The sequence below is a fragment of the Acipenser ruthenus genome, chromosome 27, assembly GCF_902713425.1.
Source record: "Acipenser ruthenus chromosome 27, fAciRut3.2 maternal haplotype, whole genome shotgun sequence".
Lineage (NCBI taxonomy): Eukaryota > Metazoa > Chordata > Actinopteri > Acipenseriformes > Acipenseridae > Acipenser > Acipenser ruthenus.
The window spans coordinates 2,783,898-2,800,872 of record NC_081215.1 but is presented as its reverse complement, the minus strand read 5'-3'; the positions used below and the strand labels follow the sequence as shown (position 1 = coordinate 2,800,872).

Sequence of the window (16,975 nt, the reverse complement as noted above, 5' to 3'; positions counted from 1 at the left end):
CTTACAGTACTGTATTGATCAAAGGGTGTATTTATTAAGGGACAGGGATCATTATAGCGACATAGTAAGAATTCAGAAAGAGCACACAGAGGCAACACTAGAAATTTCCATCCATGATTTAAATTGATCTGTAGGGGAGGACCAGATATACACTCTGTAATTGGTACAAAGATGAAATAGTGCCAGAATGAATCGTTTGGGGATAGCCTGGTAATCTATAACAGCACAGCTCTTGTTTGTATAGAGTAGTGCACATTCATGTTCCGTTGCATGCAAGTTACTTTGTGGAAATCGTGGCTGAAGAGAAAGGCATTAAAGGGTATTTGCTTCCTAGTGCCATCTGCTTGCAGCTGGCACCTGGCAGTGAAAAAGAATTGGATTAACCCTTTGCAATCTCGTATCCTGGTTTCACACCACATTCATCTGAAAAGGTACAAGCATTATGGGAGATTGTCAAGGTGCCAAACCCAGAGCGTGTTTATCTAATCACGGCTGACCATCTCTGAATCTGATAATAACAGACGATCGGGTATGTAAATAGACCAGCTGCATCCTTACCGAGGGACACTATTGTGAACAGCTAATATTAATGGGGCAGATTAAAGTACCGAGGGGTGGGGTGGGTGGGATCACTTCTGTCTTTTCGTGCACAGGATGGAGTAATCATACAGCATGTGGAAGTCTGTGTGAGTAATCCTGTCCAATCCTGGACAACGTGCATGTTCGCATGGTGTGCTCTACAGTAACCTTGACACTGCTGGCTGTGCCAAAAGGTAGTATTACAAAAACGCAATCTGACTTTTAATCTTTAAAAGATATGTCTAGTTCAAGTAAGCTTCACTACATGCGGTGTTTTGAGTGGGCTAATTTTGCTCCCTGCCAATGACCAACCTTGCATCCAGTGATCCTACTGTACATGTGGCCTCTCACAGCAAAACAGACAAAAACTTTGGTTGTTCAGCTTTTATAAAGCATTCTTTGGTGGGAGATTTTCTTACAGAACGGTACAGTTTTGTAATTTGAGTTATTTTAAATTTGTTTATTTTTTTATAAAGTTACATAGTGCTCATTTTAGTCTGCCAACTTAATGATTAATCATATTCAAAAAGCACCCTGAAATTCAAGTCCATTCAGGTTGTCTTTCTTAAAAGAAACCAAACTGTTTGCTTAAAAGGGAACTGAAAGCAACAGAATTGCAGTCGTTCAGGAGAGAGTTAATGGTGAGACTAAACAGCTGCCAAAGGCATGGAGAGTGCCATTGACACCACCTTCACCTAGGCCAGACTGCCACAGCAAGTGGCTGCACTACAGCTGTCCTTCACAGGACTTGCACTGCAGTGAATCCTATTGGCTGCGATGAAGACCCTCTGCCACCTAGTGTGCCAAATACCGGAGGATATAATCAGTAAAAGTGACGTCTGGACAGCATTTGAGGATAGCGGTTGGATGGATTACCCCTTTCTAAAACACTGTTGTATAAAAGGGTTCAGTAGCTGCAAACTTGATTAATCAGATTTGGGGTCAATTCCTGTTTTTCAATTCCATTTCTCATTCCTTTTTAAAATCAATTCCAAATTCTAATTCCCATTCCCTTTTTATCCAACGCATCATATATCAGAATTGCAATCCGCAGTATTCCGGTTAAAATGAGCTTCTCGCAGTGGCTATAAATTTATTTAAATTGCAGTCACAGTTTGTCACTTAAATTGGCTTCAGATGAAAGCAGTTGAACAATCAACACTTCTTGTGTCTCTAAAATATATAAATTCCAATTTCTTCGAAGGAATTGGAAATGGAACTGGAATTGAAAACCAGGAATCGACCCGAACGCTGATCTGAACAGCTTTATAAAACAGTCCAAGAATTTCTTAAAAACAGGAATAGGGCCCATTTATTGCATGGGTTTGGATGACTATAACTTGGCTGTGCTTGATTTGGTAACGTTACCAAAAACATCATCTGCACATTGCTAAGCTGTTTACGTATTGCAATTTATCAAAGTTATTAGTAAGCCCATATTATTTCCAAGATGTAAGCTGAATATACAGTACAGTGCTAGCACAGCCTTAGGCTTCACAGGAGACAATGCATTCACTAGAGATCATATTTCCCAGGCTGGTTTAAGCTCGCTCTCTTTCTCTCTTAGGGCTGACTGAGAATTTTGGTCAGTGTTCATAATTCACTGAGCAGCCAGGACTTTGCTGTTGCTGTCTATAAAGAACATTAAAAACTCGCCAGTAGTTCTTGTGATTGCCCCCCTTGTTCTTGTTACTCCAGTGTCTTTTTGGGAATACGGTCGCCAGGTGTTGCTCAGTTTAAGGTGCTGGTTTTACTGCATTTTCAACAATGTCACTTGAAGTGAATCACCTGCCACTTCATGCACGGTCTTTCTCTGCATGCAACCTAAAAGGAAATCGCTCCAACCCTTCTTAACATAGACGGGTCTGTGAAAATGTACTTGAATTGTTATGAGTGATTCAGTGGCCCTGTTTTAAGACATTTCACCGTATTAACCTTTACAAATACTGCTATCTTTCGCTAAAGTGACATTCTTACTGGCTAGACGTTATCTATAATAGTAAACGCCTAGGTAATTATAGAACAAAGCAAATAACTTGCTATTGCACAGCTGCAAAATCCAGTGAGTAAATCTAGTAAGTAAGTTTTTATAAAGAGAGGCCCGAATGGCAAAGATTATCATTCCAGTTTAATGTGTAACTGCAGCCCTGCTGTGAGAGCTTCAAAACAACAGGCAATTCACTGAACACAACAAATACTATGCTTGTGTGTTTATAAAGTAATGTCGTAGAGGACAGCCTGTCTTCAGTTGAATTGACTATGTATTGCTGCAGAGTTGTGTATATCGTCCTGGTACTTTGCCCTGACCGTGTGAGGGTGATGGTGGGAAATGAGGTTATGTTCCCTGGTACGTAAACCTTTGCTCTCATGTTTTTAGAGAGAATTAGTCTTTTTTTAGATAGTTGTTGGCACTGTGTTCCAGCAGGCTGTTTTTGGGTGCTTGTTGTCTGAAGTAAGACTGAAGGTGAGGACGATAGTGTGGCCCATAAGTAGATGTATCTATCTGCTCTTAATTGTATTAATACTTGTACTGTGATTCTTGAAATGTATTTTTGTTTACGACTGTAAGTCGCCCTGGATAAGGGCGTCTGCTAAGAAATAAATAAAATAATAATAATAATAATCTAAGTAAAGGCTGGCATGATGGCAGTGGTTCGTATACAGTGTGTTTAATTGGCAAGATGACGTCCAGGTAGAGAGATATTCAGCTGTCCAGCACAGGGTTGTCATTTATTAAAATCGGTATTATTTGTATAAAGTACTTGCTTCACAATTAAAGCATTAGAGTTTTCAACCAGCCAGGCACTGGCTCTTTGTTAAAAAGCTGACTTGGCTTTGTAAGGAAGGGGTTTGCTTTAGCCAATTCATTTTCTTCTCAAACAGCGATTCAATCAAAGTGATTTGCATTAACATGAGAAACCGCTGAGGAGTCTGTGCTGTGCGTTCGAAACAAAGGAAACACATGGAGCTATTGGAAACAATTGCCGAATGCAGCCGGGCTGCAGCTGCTTCCAAGTCCTACAATAGGAGAATTCCTTCTTTCACTGAGGTGTTGGATACAGGCACAGGAAGCTGGTTCTTGTGCTGCACAGCAGATAGAAAGAGGAAAGGCAGACAGCTTTAGTGTCAGTCGGCCAAGGTTATGAGTTCAATCTCTGATGCTTGTACTGCCTCAAACTATTCTTTTGGTTTGAATGCATCTTAGTATTGAATGGAATGCTGTGACTACTTCAAGTTCTCAGTGTTTGCTGCAAACACTTCCCCGTGTCCCTCCAGGTGAAAAAAGTTTGTTATGGGGCTCCCCAAGTGGCTTACCTGTAAAGGCACGGGTGAGTCGTATGGTCAGGGGAGCGCAGGTTTGTGTTCTGGCTGTGTGAAGTCACCAGTCTTCACCACATTGGCTCCCGTGAGTTAGGGAGGCAAAACCGGTAAGGACAGCTTCTCCTTATCGTGCTACAGCGGCTGGCCCTGGATCTCGAGTTCCTGGGTGTAAAAGAGGAAGCTGGCTTGGTCATGGGATTGGCAGACACCCACTGAACCTTCAGTTCTCCGGGGAAAACATAATTGGACTTAGTTTTGCATTCTTAAGTAAAATAACACATCCAAGGGATCAGATACCTGTACCCCTGTTCCAGTTATGTGCAGGACAACCACTTGATGGACTGCCTCCTTTGTGATTGATGGGAACTTGAAGCAACGCATAATATACATGCAGCTTGTCCAGTGCTGCTTTGTCAGGGAAAGAACCTACTCTACTACAGTGCCTTCTGACTCGGCAGCAAGGGTTTTACCTCTTTGAAATCTTTAACCCATCGAGCTGGGCCGTCTCGTTCACAAGGTTCTCAGAACACAGGTTTCTGTCACCAGTTGTGGAAACTGTGAGTGTTCCAAATATCTCCTGCGATCTCCTAACTTTTTTTTTTTATTTTCCAGAGGAAAGAATAAAAAAAAAAAACGGAGTCATAACAATTTATGTACACCCAGCAAGTTTCACACTTCCCTAATTAGTTTACACATGCTGTTAATTAGGTTTGGGATACGTGTTAAACCTTAATGGGATGGGCTAGCATGTGTCTGGATATGCTTTTAAATGAAGAGATACTGTATATAACAGAGGCACTGGCCTCTTGTTTGGCCCATTAGCATTACAGACCTGGCAAAAAGAAGCAGCATATGCTAGCAAGCAGGATGAAACAAGTTATTAAATAAGTTCTTTCTCGGATCCGGATTCGATTGATGTCAAGCCGATGATGGTAGGTAATGTTTTTAAAAATGCCATGTGGTCTGACTTCAGAGATTTGATCAAAGGGTGTGGAAAGCTGAGGCATATGAAGGTATAGGTTTTTGTTCTTTTATTAAGTGTTTGTGGATTCATTTTTTTTTCTCAAAAGGTACCTTCCTTGATTGTTTAATGGCTGGATCTGATCCAATAAAGCACAATGAATATGCTTGACATGGAAAGCTAAATAGAGAAAGGCACTACTGTTTAACCTGTTCTCAGCTCAGTCAGCATTTTCCATGTCTATTTTCTATCTTTTACACAAGGACGATTTCTCATACGTTTCTTATGGTATTACTACTTTTACACAGTATAACTCACAAACAACTGTTAATTAATTAAACGAGCAAGCAATTAATTAATAGTACAGCGAATAATGTTAAGAAGTGTATCAAATTGTGAATGGCGTTTATTCTGTTCAGTATCTGTATTGTTTAAATGGAGGCTGGGATTGAGGAGGTTAGACCCAAACTCTGCTGATTTTGCCTAATTAAATCTATACAGTATGTACAGTAATGTGTGTGGCTTTTAATGGGGTTGCTTCACTGCAGGAAACGAAAAGACGCATGAGTAGAACAAAGGTCAAAATTGCAAAATGACATATGGGCGGGGAACATGTTGTACAGGAGCCCTGGAAACTTTATTTTAAGGGTACAGCACGAACATTAGTACTGTGATATATGTAATTTCACAGTGGGGGAGGGAGAGGGAACTCCCCTGTAAATAAACTTGTTATTGCACGATTTGTGTTGTAATAAACGGTTTGCTTACGGTGGCCTTTTATTGTCATAAAATGGGTATTTCGTGACAGTTTTGCAGTTGTGCCTGAATGCTCAGCCTTGGAGTTCTGGTAATGGTGGATGATTGGCACTGTAGACTGCATGGATTTGTTCTGTTTCTTCAGTAGAAAAAGCATGTTGGTTTGGAATTGGAGTAATAGGGTGGCTCTAAACCCTGTGTTAAGGGGCTACCTCTAATAAAACAGACACCCAACTGTCAAATGCAGCTATTAAGACGCGCAGGTAACTTTGAATCGACTGTCTGGGGTACAGTAGAACAGTACGCTGTCCGTGAAAAGGACTCTTCTCAAGCCTGTTGACAGGTACAGCAGGAATCTCTTGGCAGCTTCTATCGGAGGTGATTTGTTTATGAATGTTAGAACAGAGAAACACTGCTACTGTTAGAGTAATGATTAAGAGATCTCCAGGGGAACAAATAGGACCAAGGTCAGGGTTTCTTTGGTGGAGGATTTATTTTCCAGGAGGATTGTCCTTCAGAAAATACAATCCACGCAGCGCTCCGGTTATTCTTGCCAGCTGGCCCATTTTGTTACGTGTGATCCTGACTGTTTTAATGTACAGTATTTGAAAACGTGGATGATATTGCACTAATAAAAAATAGCCCTGGTGTGTTTCCTCCTAACAAGCATGAGTAATCGCACTTAAAAATGACATTAAATGCAAGCTCGCCTTTTCTTTGGGGAGGGGGGGTTTAGTTTTTTTTGCTGGGGCAGCGTTAATCGTGAGGACAAATTAGCGTTGCGCTCCAAAGGAAGACGGTTATTGCTGCTTTTTTTCTTTTTTTTTTTTTCTTTCTAGTGAATTCACGCTGGTTTCCAAAGATATAGCCCACGTTTCACACTAGCGTACCATTTTACACTAAAATATAATCTCTTGGTCTATTTTCTAAATTCATCATTAGCTTTCTGTACACTTTGTTAGTGATCTGAATTTGTACGCTAAAGATTTAGCCTATATCAGTAATTACAGTACATACTATATGCTTTTACAGTACTGTATATTGGGATTCATATTACAACATCTTTATGCTAAACTCTTCCTTTTATATTTAGTGCAGCTAATGATTTCACTTGCTCATTTTCAGCTTTGATTTTCCCAGCTCATCATCTGACACAGTGAAAGATAAAGGTAACACATCACAGTACTGCAGAGCCATTCTGACTTCTTCTGTTATCTATTTCAGATCAGTAGGCACCACCTGAAATGTCTGTCTATTTGTAATTTATTATGTTATCTTTATTTGATTGAGTGTTTTAAAGTTTTTGTCTGTTCACCTTGAATTCCAGCTGACTCTCTCTTCTCCTCTTTGTTTTGTCTTGCAGTTGATGGTCTGTGATCCCTGACCTATCTTCAGAGTCCCCCCTCCCTCCCCTCCACCCCAATCCCCCAAGTTCAATACCAAGCCACTGTTCGAGCCGAGGGGCCAGGATGGAGGTGGGCATGCGGGTGACCCGCGGTGTGGACTGGAAGTGGGGTAACCAGGATGACGGGGAGGGGCACGTCGGCACCGTGGTTGAAATTGGCCGCCAGGGAAGCACCACCACTCCGGACAAAACAGTGGTGGTGCAGTGGGACAGCGGCACCAGAACCAATTACCGGACCGGCTACCAGGGATCCTTTGACCTGCTCTTGTATGACAACGCACAGATCGGTAAAAAAAAAAAAGTTTTTCCTTCTTTGTAAAAAACTTTCCAACCAGCCATGACACCCAGTGCTTCTGCTGTTGACAATACCAGAGCTTGAAAAATCACACCCAGTCCTGGGTTTTCAATATTTAATAGGTATATTCTTGAAATGACCAGGCGACAGTTTGAACTGCCCCTAGTTAATCTTGCACTTGTTTTGAGTGCAGAGCCTCAGTGTTCTGAAGTGCATAGCCTTTAGTACTGTATTTTCAAAGATAGCATGAGCTCACCTCGTTTCCTAGTGCCATACTGTGTGGTTGAAAAGTGTTCTTAAAGGCAGGAGAGTAAAACAGTTAAAGCTATCTCAGGCGCTCTCTGGTGATAAATAAAACCCTTGGGGAAAGGTGATTCATTGATTTGAAGCACAGTCAGCAGAACAGTGTCAGTACCTGTGTGTGCTGCTGCTGCAGTCTACCACAGTATATTTTCAGGCCACTACACATTATATGAAATACCATCCCCTTTGATCACCTAGAAACAATCAATCTGTTTGGGGGAGTGAGGTTAAGATGCGGTGAAGGCACTTTTTTTTTATCAAGTCACCTGTCCGTGTGAGACAGGGGGCCCGCGTGTCTATGTCAGGAGTGGTGTAGAGCTGGGGGGAAACATGATGAGATTCCTGCGGATTTATTGCTGTTTCAGACGTGTTAAACAATTCGGATATCCATCACGGTGGACGGGCTGCCGGGGGGGAAGCAGGGTGAACTGATTAATTAAATTAAAACGACGGGCAGCAGTAGTGCTCTGCTGCTGTGTCGAGGGAGGTAAAGCAGGGCAGGGGGAGAGAGAGAGAGGGGTTGAGGTGCAGTGTGGCTGGGGGACACAAGAACTGCTAGTTGCTTCAAGGAGTGCTGACCAATTCAATAGATTTTGAAACCTTGGTCAGCACTCCTTTTAAAGCTACTCTTCAGCAGAGGGATACACATTTGGAATGACGGTTGCCTGAATTGATAGGTAAGTCAGACCTGAAGATTTTTTTTTTTTTTTAATTAAATCAGATGTATCGGAATAAATGGAAAAATAATAAAAATAGAACAAGTTAACTTTTAAAAGTTCATTTAAGGTGAGCCCAGGTTTCTGGAACATTAACAGCTGTATTAAAATGTTGAAAATTGCACTTTAGAGTATCCAGTGGAGTTGCTGGCATTGGTAATGTGTGAGTCTCATTTATTAATCTGTTACATTAATTTTATATATATTTTTTTACTTTCTCAGGTCAACAGCTATTTTTTAATTTCAGTTCTTTTCAAGTGCTGGCCTTTCTTGAAGGAACGTTATGGATTGAATTCAGGCCACTGTTATATTGGGATATAATCTTTTTCTTAAGGGCTGCCTGACATTGCTTTAAACACTGCAGGGAAACAACGCAAGATTCCTATACATTTTCCATGATTAAAATAGCATTTTTTCTGGCTCAAAGTGCTGCTCTAATATATAATCATGCGTGCGTGCGAGTGCTGTGCTGATGGGCAGGATATTGCTGCTATATAGAACATGCATTCTATCAGCAGGGCACTCATTTAATCCATTCACCCAGATTCAAGTGGGAATGTTATTGATTGAAGTATGAACGCCCAAGCAGACCTGGGGCCAATTAGAATTGCAATCACAGCAGCATTGTTTGCTGAAATTGCAATTACAGTTACAGTACTGTTTTCAGTGACGCTTCATGTAAATCTACACAAGAAACTCGAGTCGTTTACTGTAGGCCAGACCAAGAAACAGTATCGCTTTCACCAGCTCCGCTCAATTGCAGCCATTGTGAATGAACATTCTGACTCAGGCAAAACTTGTATAACAACCAGACACATTTGTTTGTAAGATAACAACTAAAACTACAGGAAACGCCATAAACTGAGATGACAATGCTTCCTTCTTCAGAACCACATACTGTACTCAGCTTGGTAGTCCATAAGCCATGTTGCACACCCGTACATCTGGTTGACCAATTCCATTCATTTGCACTTCACTTAGCTCAGTATGTGAAATATTTGTGTGTTTATAAATGGTTTTTTTAAAGCAGTAAGAATCTCTGAGGTGCTCAAGTACTTGCACAAGCTCGTTCATGATGTTATCATAAGAAAATGGGATGGGTGGCACAAAGTTGCTCTCTTTTGTTAAGGATTTGTATGCATCATAACTGTGTCAGATGGGGAATACCCAACACAATAATCAGTTGGCCTATTTATATGGGCCTCAAAAAAAAAAAAAAGGCACAAGAGTTACTGTACAATAGGCTGTGGGCTAGCTAAAGATGTTGGGGTTTATTGATAAGTATAGTGGAGAAATTGAAAAAGGTTTCAGAAATTAGGGAGAAGGCACAGGGATTTCCTCAGGTTGATTTGTTGATTTCTATTTTCAAAGGTGTCCGTCACTCCAACATCATCTGTGACAGCTGTAAGAAGCACGGGATCATGGGAATGCGGTGGAAGTGCAAAGTGTGTTTCGACTACGACTTGTGCACGCAGTGCTACATGAACAACAAGCACGACCTGTCCCACACCTTCGAGCGATACGAGACGGCGCATTCGCAACCGTGAGTACCGGGAGCTGTCTGCTGCAGGGCGGCACGGATTCATACTTACAATCTACTTTTACTTATTCAAACTTATCAACCTACTTTTACCCAACGTTTTGAGTGTTTCGTGCTTGCAAGATTTAATGACATGGACGGGGTTTGATTTATTATTATTTTAAAAACTATCCATTCAGGGTTTTATCACTACACCTTTAGCAGCAAGCTCGATGTTTTACACGTGGTGCCCATCATTATGTTGGTTTGGAGCTAATGAGCTATCTTCACATGTCTTGAGCAAAATAATTGGCATCCAATGCTGCTGTGAGGTTTGTCTGCCGTATACAATAAATGGCACATAATGTAAGTTGCACTGTCGGGATACAGCATTCTCCTACCTTGCTGGTTCAATCTGTTTTCTTTTGATGCTTCCTATTAATCTTTGCAGCATTGCCCTTGCAGCCGCGGGGCTTTAGATGCCCTCGTTTTCACATTTGTCATTCTCTGAGTGGAAGTAATCGGCTGTGTCCCTGTAACAAAGGCTGGATTTAAGGAAATTGTTTGCGGGTTAGTCGGGGTACCTAAAACTGCATCTCAAATACAGATCTGCCGAACAAAATCGCTATTTCAAAACGGATTAAGCCGTTCCAATGCGCGCTGGTGAAGATTTTGCTTTGTTGTCAGCAAGCTCTGTTCGTCCTTCCTGCACCCAAGAGGTTTACCATGTCGATGTCTGCTAAATAACAGTGGCGTTTAAACAATGCGAATACACTCCTGCAGTTTTGCCTCTTTGTGCGGTGGGAGCAGGTTGGGGTTGTGTGCTTGTGGAAGCTATTTGAGACGTTCAGCACTCCCAGTTTAATATTATTTACATTGATATGTGAGCCCAATAGACCAGACACCCGTGCCCTGTTTATCAACAGGAAGCCATTCTGCCAGGAAGATGGATGTTCTCTCCTCTTCAGAATGCTTCGTTGTGCAGTAGGTCAGTCCCCTGTTATAAATAATTCATATACCAATTATGCACATCTCGGCTACACATTATTAGGAACCGTGTGTTCTAACAACCTAAGCATTCCGTAACACACAATAAAACCTGTAACAAATATGTTTCAAGGTAGTCAGTGGAAATTATTTTAACAAAGTAGTTTTTTTTTTTCCCTTTTGAGACCTAGGCAAAATTCACAATGAACTAAACTACCCATCGCATGAATAATTTGTATTCGAAACCTCAGACCATTTATCTAATGTCAGCAAGCTCCACTGCAGGGCCCTACCACAATGTAGATAACTGCAGAACATTCATAGAAAAAAAACTAAATGGAAGAAAACAGAGTCAAAGGTAGGTGAATCTGAAAAATAGAGATTTTAAAATGTTTACAATAAGAATAACGGTTTCTAAACACAATAAAACCCTGTTGTTGTGATTGTTGGACATTACCTTGGTAGATGACCTTACCTGTGCTGTACTGCTGCTGTACCTGTACCAACAAGCTCAACTACCATACAGTATAATACAGGTTCTGTTGCTGAATACATTTATAATCTGTATTCATTGACACCTACCTCTGAAAACTCAACACAGCTGCTGCACCAGAGATGTGCAAAATGCTTTTGACAGGAACACATTTCGTTCATGGACTGAGGTAAAGGTCACAATGTCCCTGGCTGAGTAGAGCCTATGTAGTCCCCTGTGGTTGTTGCTATCAAGATGTAGACTTCTGGTTAGCACAATGGGCTGGGAGCCAGGAGGTCCCAGTGTCAAATCTCATTGACTTACACTTAAACCTTGGGAACAAGTCCCCTCATATGTCCCTTATACAGTCCTACTCAGCTGTAAAAGAAGGTGCCTAGGGAAAACTATTAAGTCTCGTATCTGCAGAATACTTTGTGGGATGTGGGGGTCGCATGTTGGGTGTAAGTCACGATGCACTGCTTTCTTTTACTTGAGATATTTCCTCTAATATGATCAAAGCTTGCACTCAAGCTCTGGCAGGTCTGGTGTTCTTCAGCACCCCCCCACTGCGAGACGCCAAGGCCGGTCAGTACCCAGCACCTTGAATGTCTCTCCACACCACGGCATCTCCAGAGGACACAGCTGCATTGCTTTGACTCTTTCACTGCAGGGAGCTTTGTGCTGCTAATCCCGGGCACTGTAGAGGAGCAGGCTGTGGCTCCCAATACCGTCAATCCAATTGTGGAACTCCTATGCTAGGGCCAGTTTTAGTTGCAGTACAGTGCTCCCCTTTTATAAAGCTGTAGCCAGGTCTTCCAGTTTTAAGAGGACATGTTATTTGTGAAAACACAAGGGCTAATGAATTGGGGCAACTGGATTGCAATACTGCCTAATAATGGGTTACTGTACGCAATATAAAGTGCTGCTTTATTGCAAGGTGGCACTGTATTTCCTCTTTTATTGTGACAGGCTGCAGACCGCAGAGTCAGCTGGTTTAATTTGGCCTCTGTCTACAGCAAGCTCTGCATTTCATTTTTTTTTGGTAAACATTTTTTCTGCACACAGCTGTGACCTGGAATACAGATGTCCTTACAGCTGTAATTTGTCCTATTGTTTTTTTATTTTTTAGTCTGGAAGATGAGGGACTCAAACACACAGTGCAGTAGAGTAGAGGACAGCACTACAGCTTGCTTATGAATCCGGTTCTTTACAAATCGAATAATGTATGGGTCAGAATATATGATCACACAACAGTACATGTCTCCAGTTGGTTTTGGACAGTAATGCATGAGTGGCACAGCCACTAGTTAATCGTTGAATACACTATGTGCATATAATAAGGGGGTAGACAGGAATGGAGCCTTAAGACCCCAACAGATTAGGATTAGATGCAGTTTGGAGAGTAACATAAAATATACAGGTCCTACTGTAGGTTAATGGTGCAGCAAAGTTCTCTAGGGTGGCATTATAATGAATTCCTTGTTAATCATTCCCGGGAACTTTTTTCAATCTTTTTTTTCAGTATAGTTGAATATCTTACAGTAAGAAAAAAAAAAGACCATTTATTTTTATCGCCCACTGCTGGGAGAGTTGTTCCCTGGTCTCTCGAAGACTCATGACTACTCTCTGCAAACACTCAATGGGCTTTTCTCACGCTGATCTACAGAGACGTTCACAACACCTCCACAGAGCCTCCAGGCAGCTTTCTTGTTCTCAGGCTTATTACTATTACCAATTCTGTGATCTGTTTCCCATCCTAAAGCCCTTCCTGGGAGTGGTTAGGCTGGAGTAACTGTGATTACCCCTGCAGCTACTGTCTGTCAGCGGCTGCTCCTGGGTCAGTATTTGTCGGGTACATTAGCTTCAGCAGTGATCTATCTAGCATGGTTTAGAGCTACACCGTCTCCAGGACAACCAATCTCACAGGAAGTCAGAGAATGAGTGTTTTATATCCAACCTTGCCTCCCTGACCTGAAACTATTTATATTTATAGTCTGCTCCTATTTTTTTTTTTTTTATTCAGTTTTACAGTTGTGTGGAGGCTGTGTGGTCCAGTGGTTAAAGGAAAGGGCTTGTAACCAGGAGGTCCCCTGTTCAAATCCCACCTCAGCCACTGACTCATTGTGTGACCCTGAGCAAGTTACTTAACCTCCTTGTGCTCCGTCTTTCGGGTGAGACGTAACTGTAAGTGACTCTGCAGCTGATGCATAGTTCACACACCCTAGTCTCTCTGTAAGTCGCCTTGGATAAAGGCGTCTGCTAAATAAACAAATAATAATAATAATAATACAGTTGTTTCTTTCCTGGGAAAGGCCTGTAACACGTCATGTTTTGCGTCTCTGTAGTTTCAGAACATTGAGGCAAGTATTTTTAAAGGTCAGCAGAAGTTTTGGAATAGAATCTTTATGATTTTAGGGTTGAGAAGTCACACACTTGCTGCCAGTTTCAAAATAGTTGTCATATAAAGCCTAAAACAAACATTGGTAGGCCTAATTGTTTCCTTTTTTGCTCATCGGTGTCATGCTGAAACAATATTGACGAGGGAGATAATTGGTTAGTACCCCTCCTAGTACCTAATCTTTTTTTAAAAATCTAATGCTTTAACATTTTCCATCCATCCACCCACATCTCCCTAGCCTACGACTGCAACTCAAAACATACTTTTACATAACCAGTGAGTCAAACACTTTCTTATCTGAAACTAACACTTTGTGTTTGTGTTAGGGAATTGAACTTAAAAACCAGTCGATACCACTGTAATCCTTCAGTAAGCTGCAACATGGGATCTTTAATTTTTGCAGAAACTGACGTTCACTCTGCTTTAGGTCACCCATGAAAGAAGCTACAACATTGCAACAGAACGCTGTATCACACACCTCAAGTGAATTCAAGCTCGGCTGTGCTGTTACTCTGCCTCTTATTCAGGCACATACACAAAGGCAGTAAGTAAGACGTAGAGGCTTTAACAGCGGCCCCCAGCGAGCAGCACCACCTGAGAGACGCAGACAGACAGAGCTGGGCTGCCTCCATGCTGGAGTGAGTCCACACTGGCCGATTAGCAGAGGGCCGCTGCTGTAGGGCTGCACTGCAGTCAGAGCTGAGCCAAAGGGAGACTAGGAGTCAAACATTGCTTCCTATAGGGCTCTGGATCCAATGTCTGATTTATGCATTGGGAAGCAGGTGTAGACATACAAGCCCCGCCATATAGTGGCCCAGCATCCAAAGTGTTATTTTCACTGTCAGTGTCGTGCTTTTAATTTGTGATGATTTTATTATTATTATTAAGCTAGTACATGCATTTACTCCATGCAATACAGTATGACACAGATTGTGTTTCACTCCTGCAAATTCTTAGATACTCATCGTCTTCGTGATATTCAGAAGGGTTTGTCTCTTGTGGTTTATTGGTAGAACCCTGAGGAGGGAATGCATCAAAATAAGCATAGGCAAAGAAAAATAATTAAACTACATCTCCAGAGCTTATGTGAGAACACGCAGCATTTCGCATGCTGCAGTATTTTATTTACAGTGCTTCCCAATCTGGTCACATTCACGCTGCAGAGAATTAGCAGTAGTGATAGAGATCGCTTATGATTATTTCCAGGTCAGTAGTGTTTACAAGCTGTTATGTGGCCACTAACCCGGTCATTGTTTACTGGGAGATGACAAACCAGCTTGATCTTTTTAAAGGAAAGCCCAGCCGACTGTCACTCCAGCCTTGCTCGTCAGTGAGTGATGCAGTGGGCTGCTGTCTCTGGGACACGAGTTTTAAGGCTCAGCTCTTGCTTTTCCTTTTTATTTATGCTTTTGCAGGCAGCTTGGTTTAGAAATCTAAGCAAACCTCTGGTCTGATTCAGAAGCCAAGTTCTAAGGGACTCCCTGTAGGGTTATACATGCATACATGCATGCATACAGTGTACGGTACTGAGACTTAGTTTGGATACATTTACAAGTTTGAAAGTTTAAAAACATGTTCGGGAGCCCTTTGATTTAATAGTGAATCCAAGTCTATAATATTGGTTACTTAAGGTACTTGTGGGAGGTTGTGTAAACACAGTTGGTATTTACTGTACCTTTTTGAGCATCTGTGCTATGCTGTTATATACTGTAAGCATAACTAAAAACACAAAGGCACGCCATCGGGGCTCTTGAATATATGATCCTGCTTTGTATTGTAAAAGCCGCTCCCAAGGTTACAGTACAAGAGATTTGTCAATAGAAATATTTGGGCTGCATTTCATGTTTCCATCTGCTCCATGAAACCAGTCTGTAAGACCCAATCTAATCTAATTTAATTCCTATATCTAACTGCTGCCCATTCCATCTGCAGTCTACACTCCAATCTGCAATGTTCTGCAAAGATCAATGTGCAATCAATAGGATAGTTAATTCACAGCCCTCTATTCAGCCCACATGATTTCTTTCTGTGATCCACGGTTTAACACACGCTTCTAGCGTCTTTCATATTGGATGGCAGAAACCAACAAATGAGTTGTCAAACAAAGTTTGTTTACTTGAAATCAAAGATCCAGCTGTCTGCTTTGAAGCTGCCTTGTATTTATCTATTGTGGCTCAAAGTTTATGTTAATGAAAGTGCTGGTTTTAGGGGTAAAGAGTAATTTTGGTTTAATGCTGCTGTGGAATGCCAAAACCATGCAAAAGCGCCACCGTTTTATTAGATTTTTTTCTTACCAAGAGCGGTGACTGAAGATACCGAGTTTGATCATAAAAAAGGCATTGTTCTGGGTTTAGTTGTGTTTCTGTGAACGACCAATCGCAATGCAAGCATAAAAAGCTATATATCTTCTACGTAGGATCGTTGATTGATTGTTGATCACTTTCATTTAATCTCCCGTATACCGCTGAGCGAGAGCAGGTGTTTCTTTTCACTTCAGATCTTAAGCCTGTGCTGCGTTTCTCTGAATCCGGAGATCAAAGATTTAATGGCACATTCCCCATGCTGATTCCATCATCTTGTAGCTCAGTATAAATATTAGAGAACTAAATACAAATGTATTTATTTAAAAAAAAAAAAAAAAAATGTATTGGCATCGTTTGCTCGGTTTTTGGGGCTTGTTTATTTATGTCAAAGGAAAATTGTACATTGATCCTCATTTCTGGGAAGGAGCTGAACTTTTAATTAAAAGCACTATTAATTAAAGAAAAACCTGTCCCTGATTAATTCTACAAAATCAGAAAAAGCATTACTGTGCAGTTAGGTAAGGAAGGCCACAGCAGCATTATATGGCTCTTGTAGTAATTTCTATATGGTCAGGGAAGTTTCAGTAATTTTTTTAAAAGGATTTCAAACAAATTGAGGAAAGTTAACAAAGCCTTTTAAGTGTCATTAGCAACATTTACCTAATTTGACAAAACAAGAAATAAGTCATTTAAGAATACATAAGTGATTTAGTTCAAGTGAATGACTTGGTGGATCACCCCATTTTGTTCTCTATGCCTTTGTTAGTTTGATGTTCTAATTTGCAGTAGGTCAATGTATTTGGTCCACGATTTAAATTAACGTTCTAAATGTTATTAGTGGGTTTTTAAGTCCCCTGATTCCTCTATTTCATGCCATTGATTCAAATGATCTGGAAGAGCTTAGAAACAAATATCCTTTTGTGCAGATTTCTTGCTACTAATGGCAACAAATGATTTTGG

At 41.1% G+C, this 16,975-nt stretch overlaps 1 protein-coding gene across 2 annotated transcripts in view; it reads left to right on the top strand.

Annotated features, from left to right (window-relative positions):
- The window catches only part of LOC117962505 (E3 ubiquitin-protein ligase MIB2-like), a 51,859-nt gene that overhangs the window by 5,747 nt on the left and 29,137 nt on the right, over nt 1–16,975 (top strand). For both annotated transcript variants that reach the window (XM_034042333.3, XM_034042329.3), the window contains exons 2-3: nt 6,981–7,309; nt 9,708–9,879. In XM_034042333.3, the coding sequence (XP_033898224.3) occupies nt 7,087–7,309; nt 9,708–9,879 (395 nt within the window). In that variant the 5' untranslated portion in view covers nt 6,981–7,086. The remainder of the gene's footprint in view (nt 1–6,980; nt 7,310–9,707; nt 9,880–16,975) is intronic.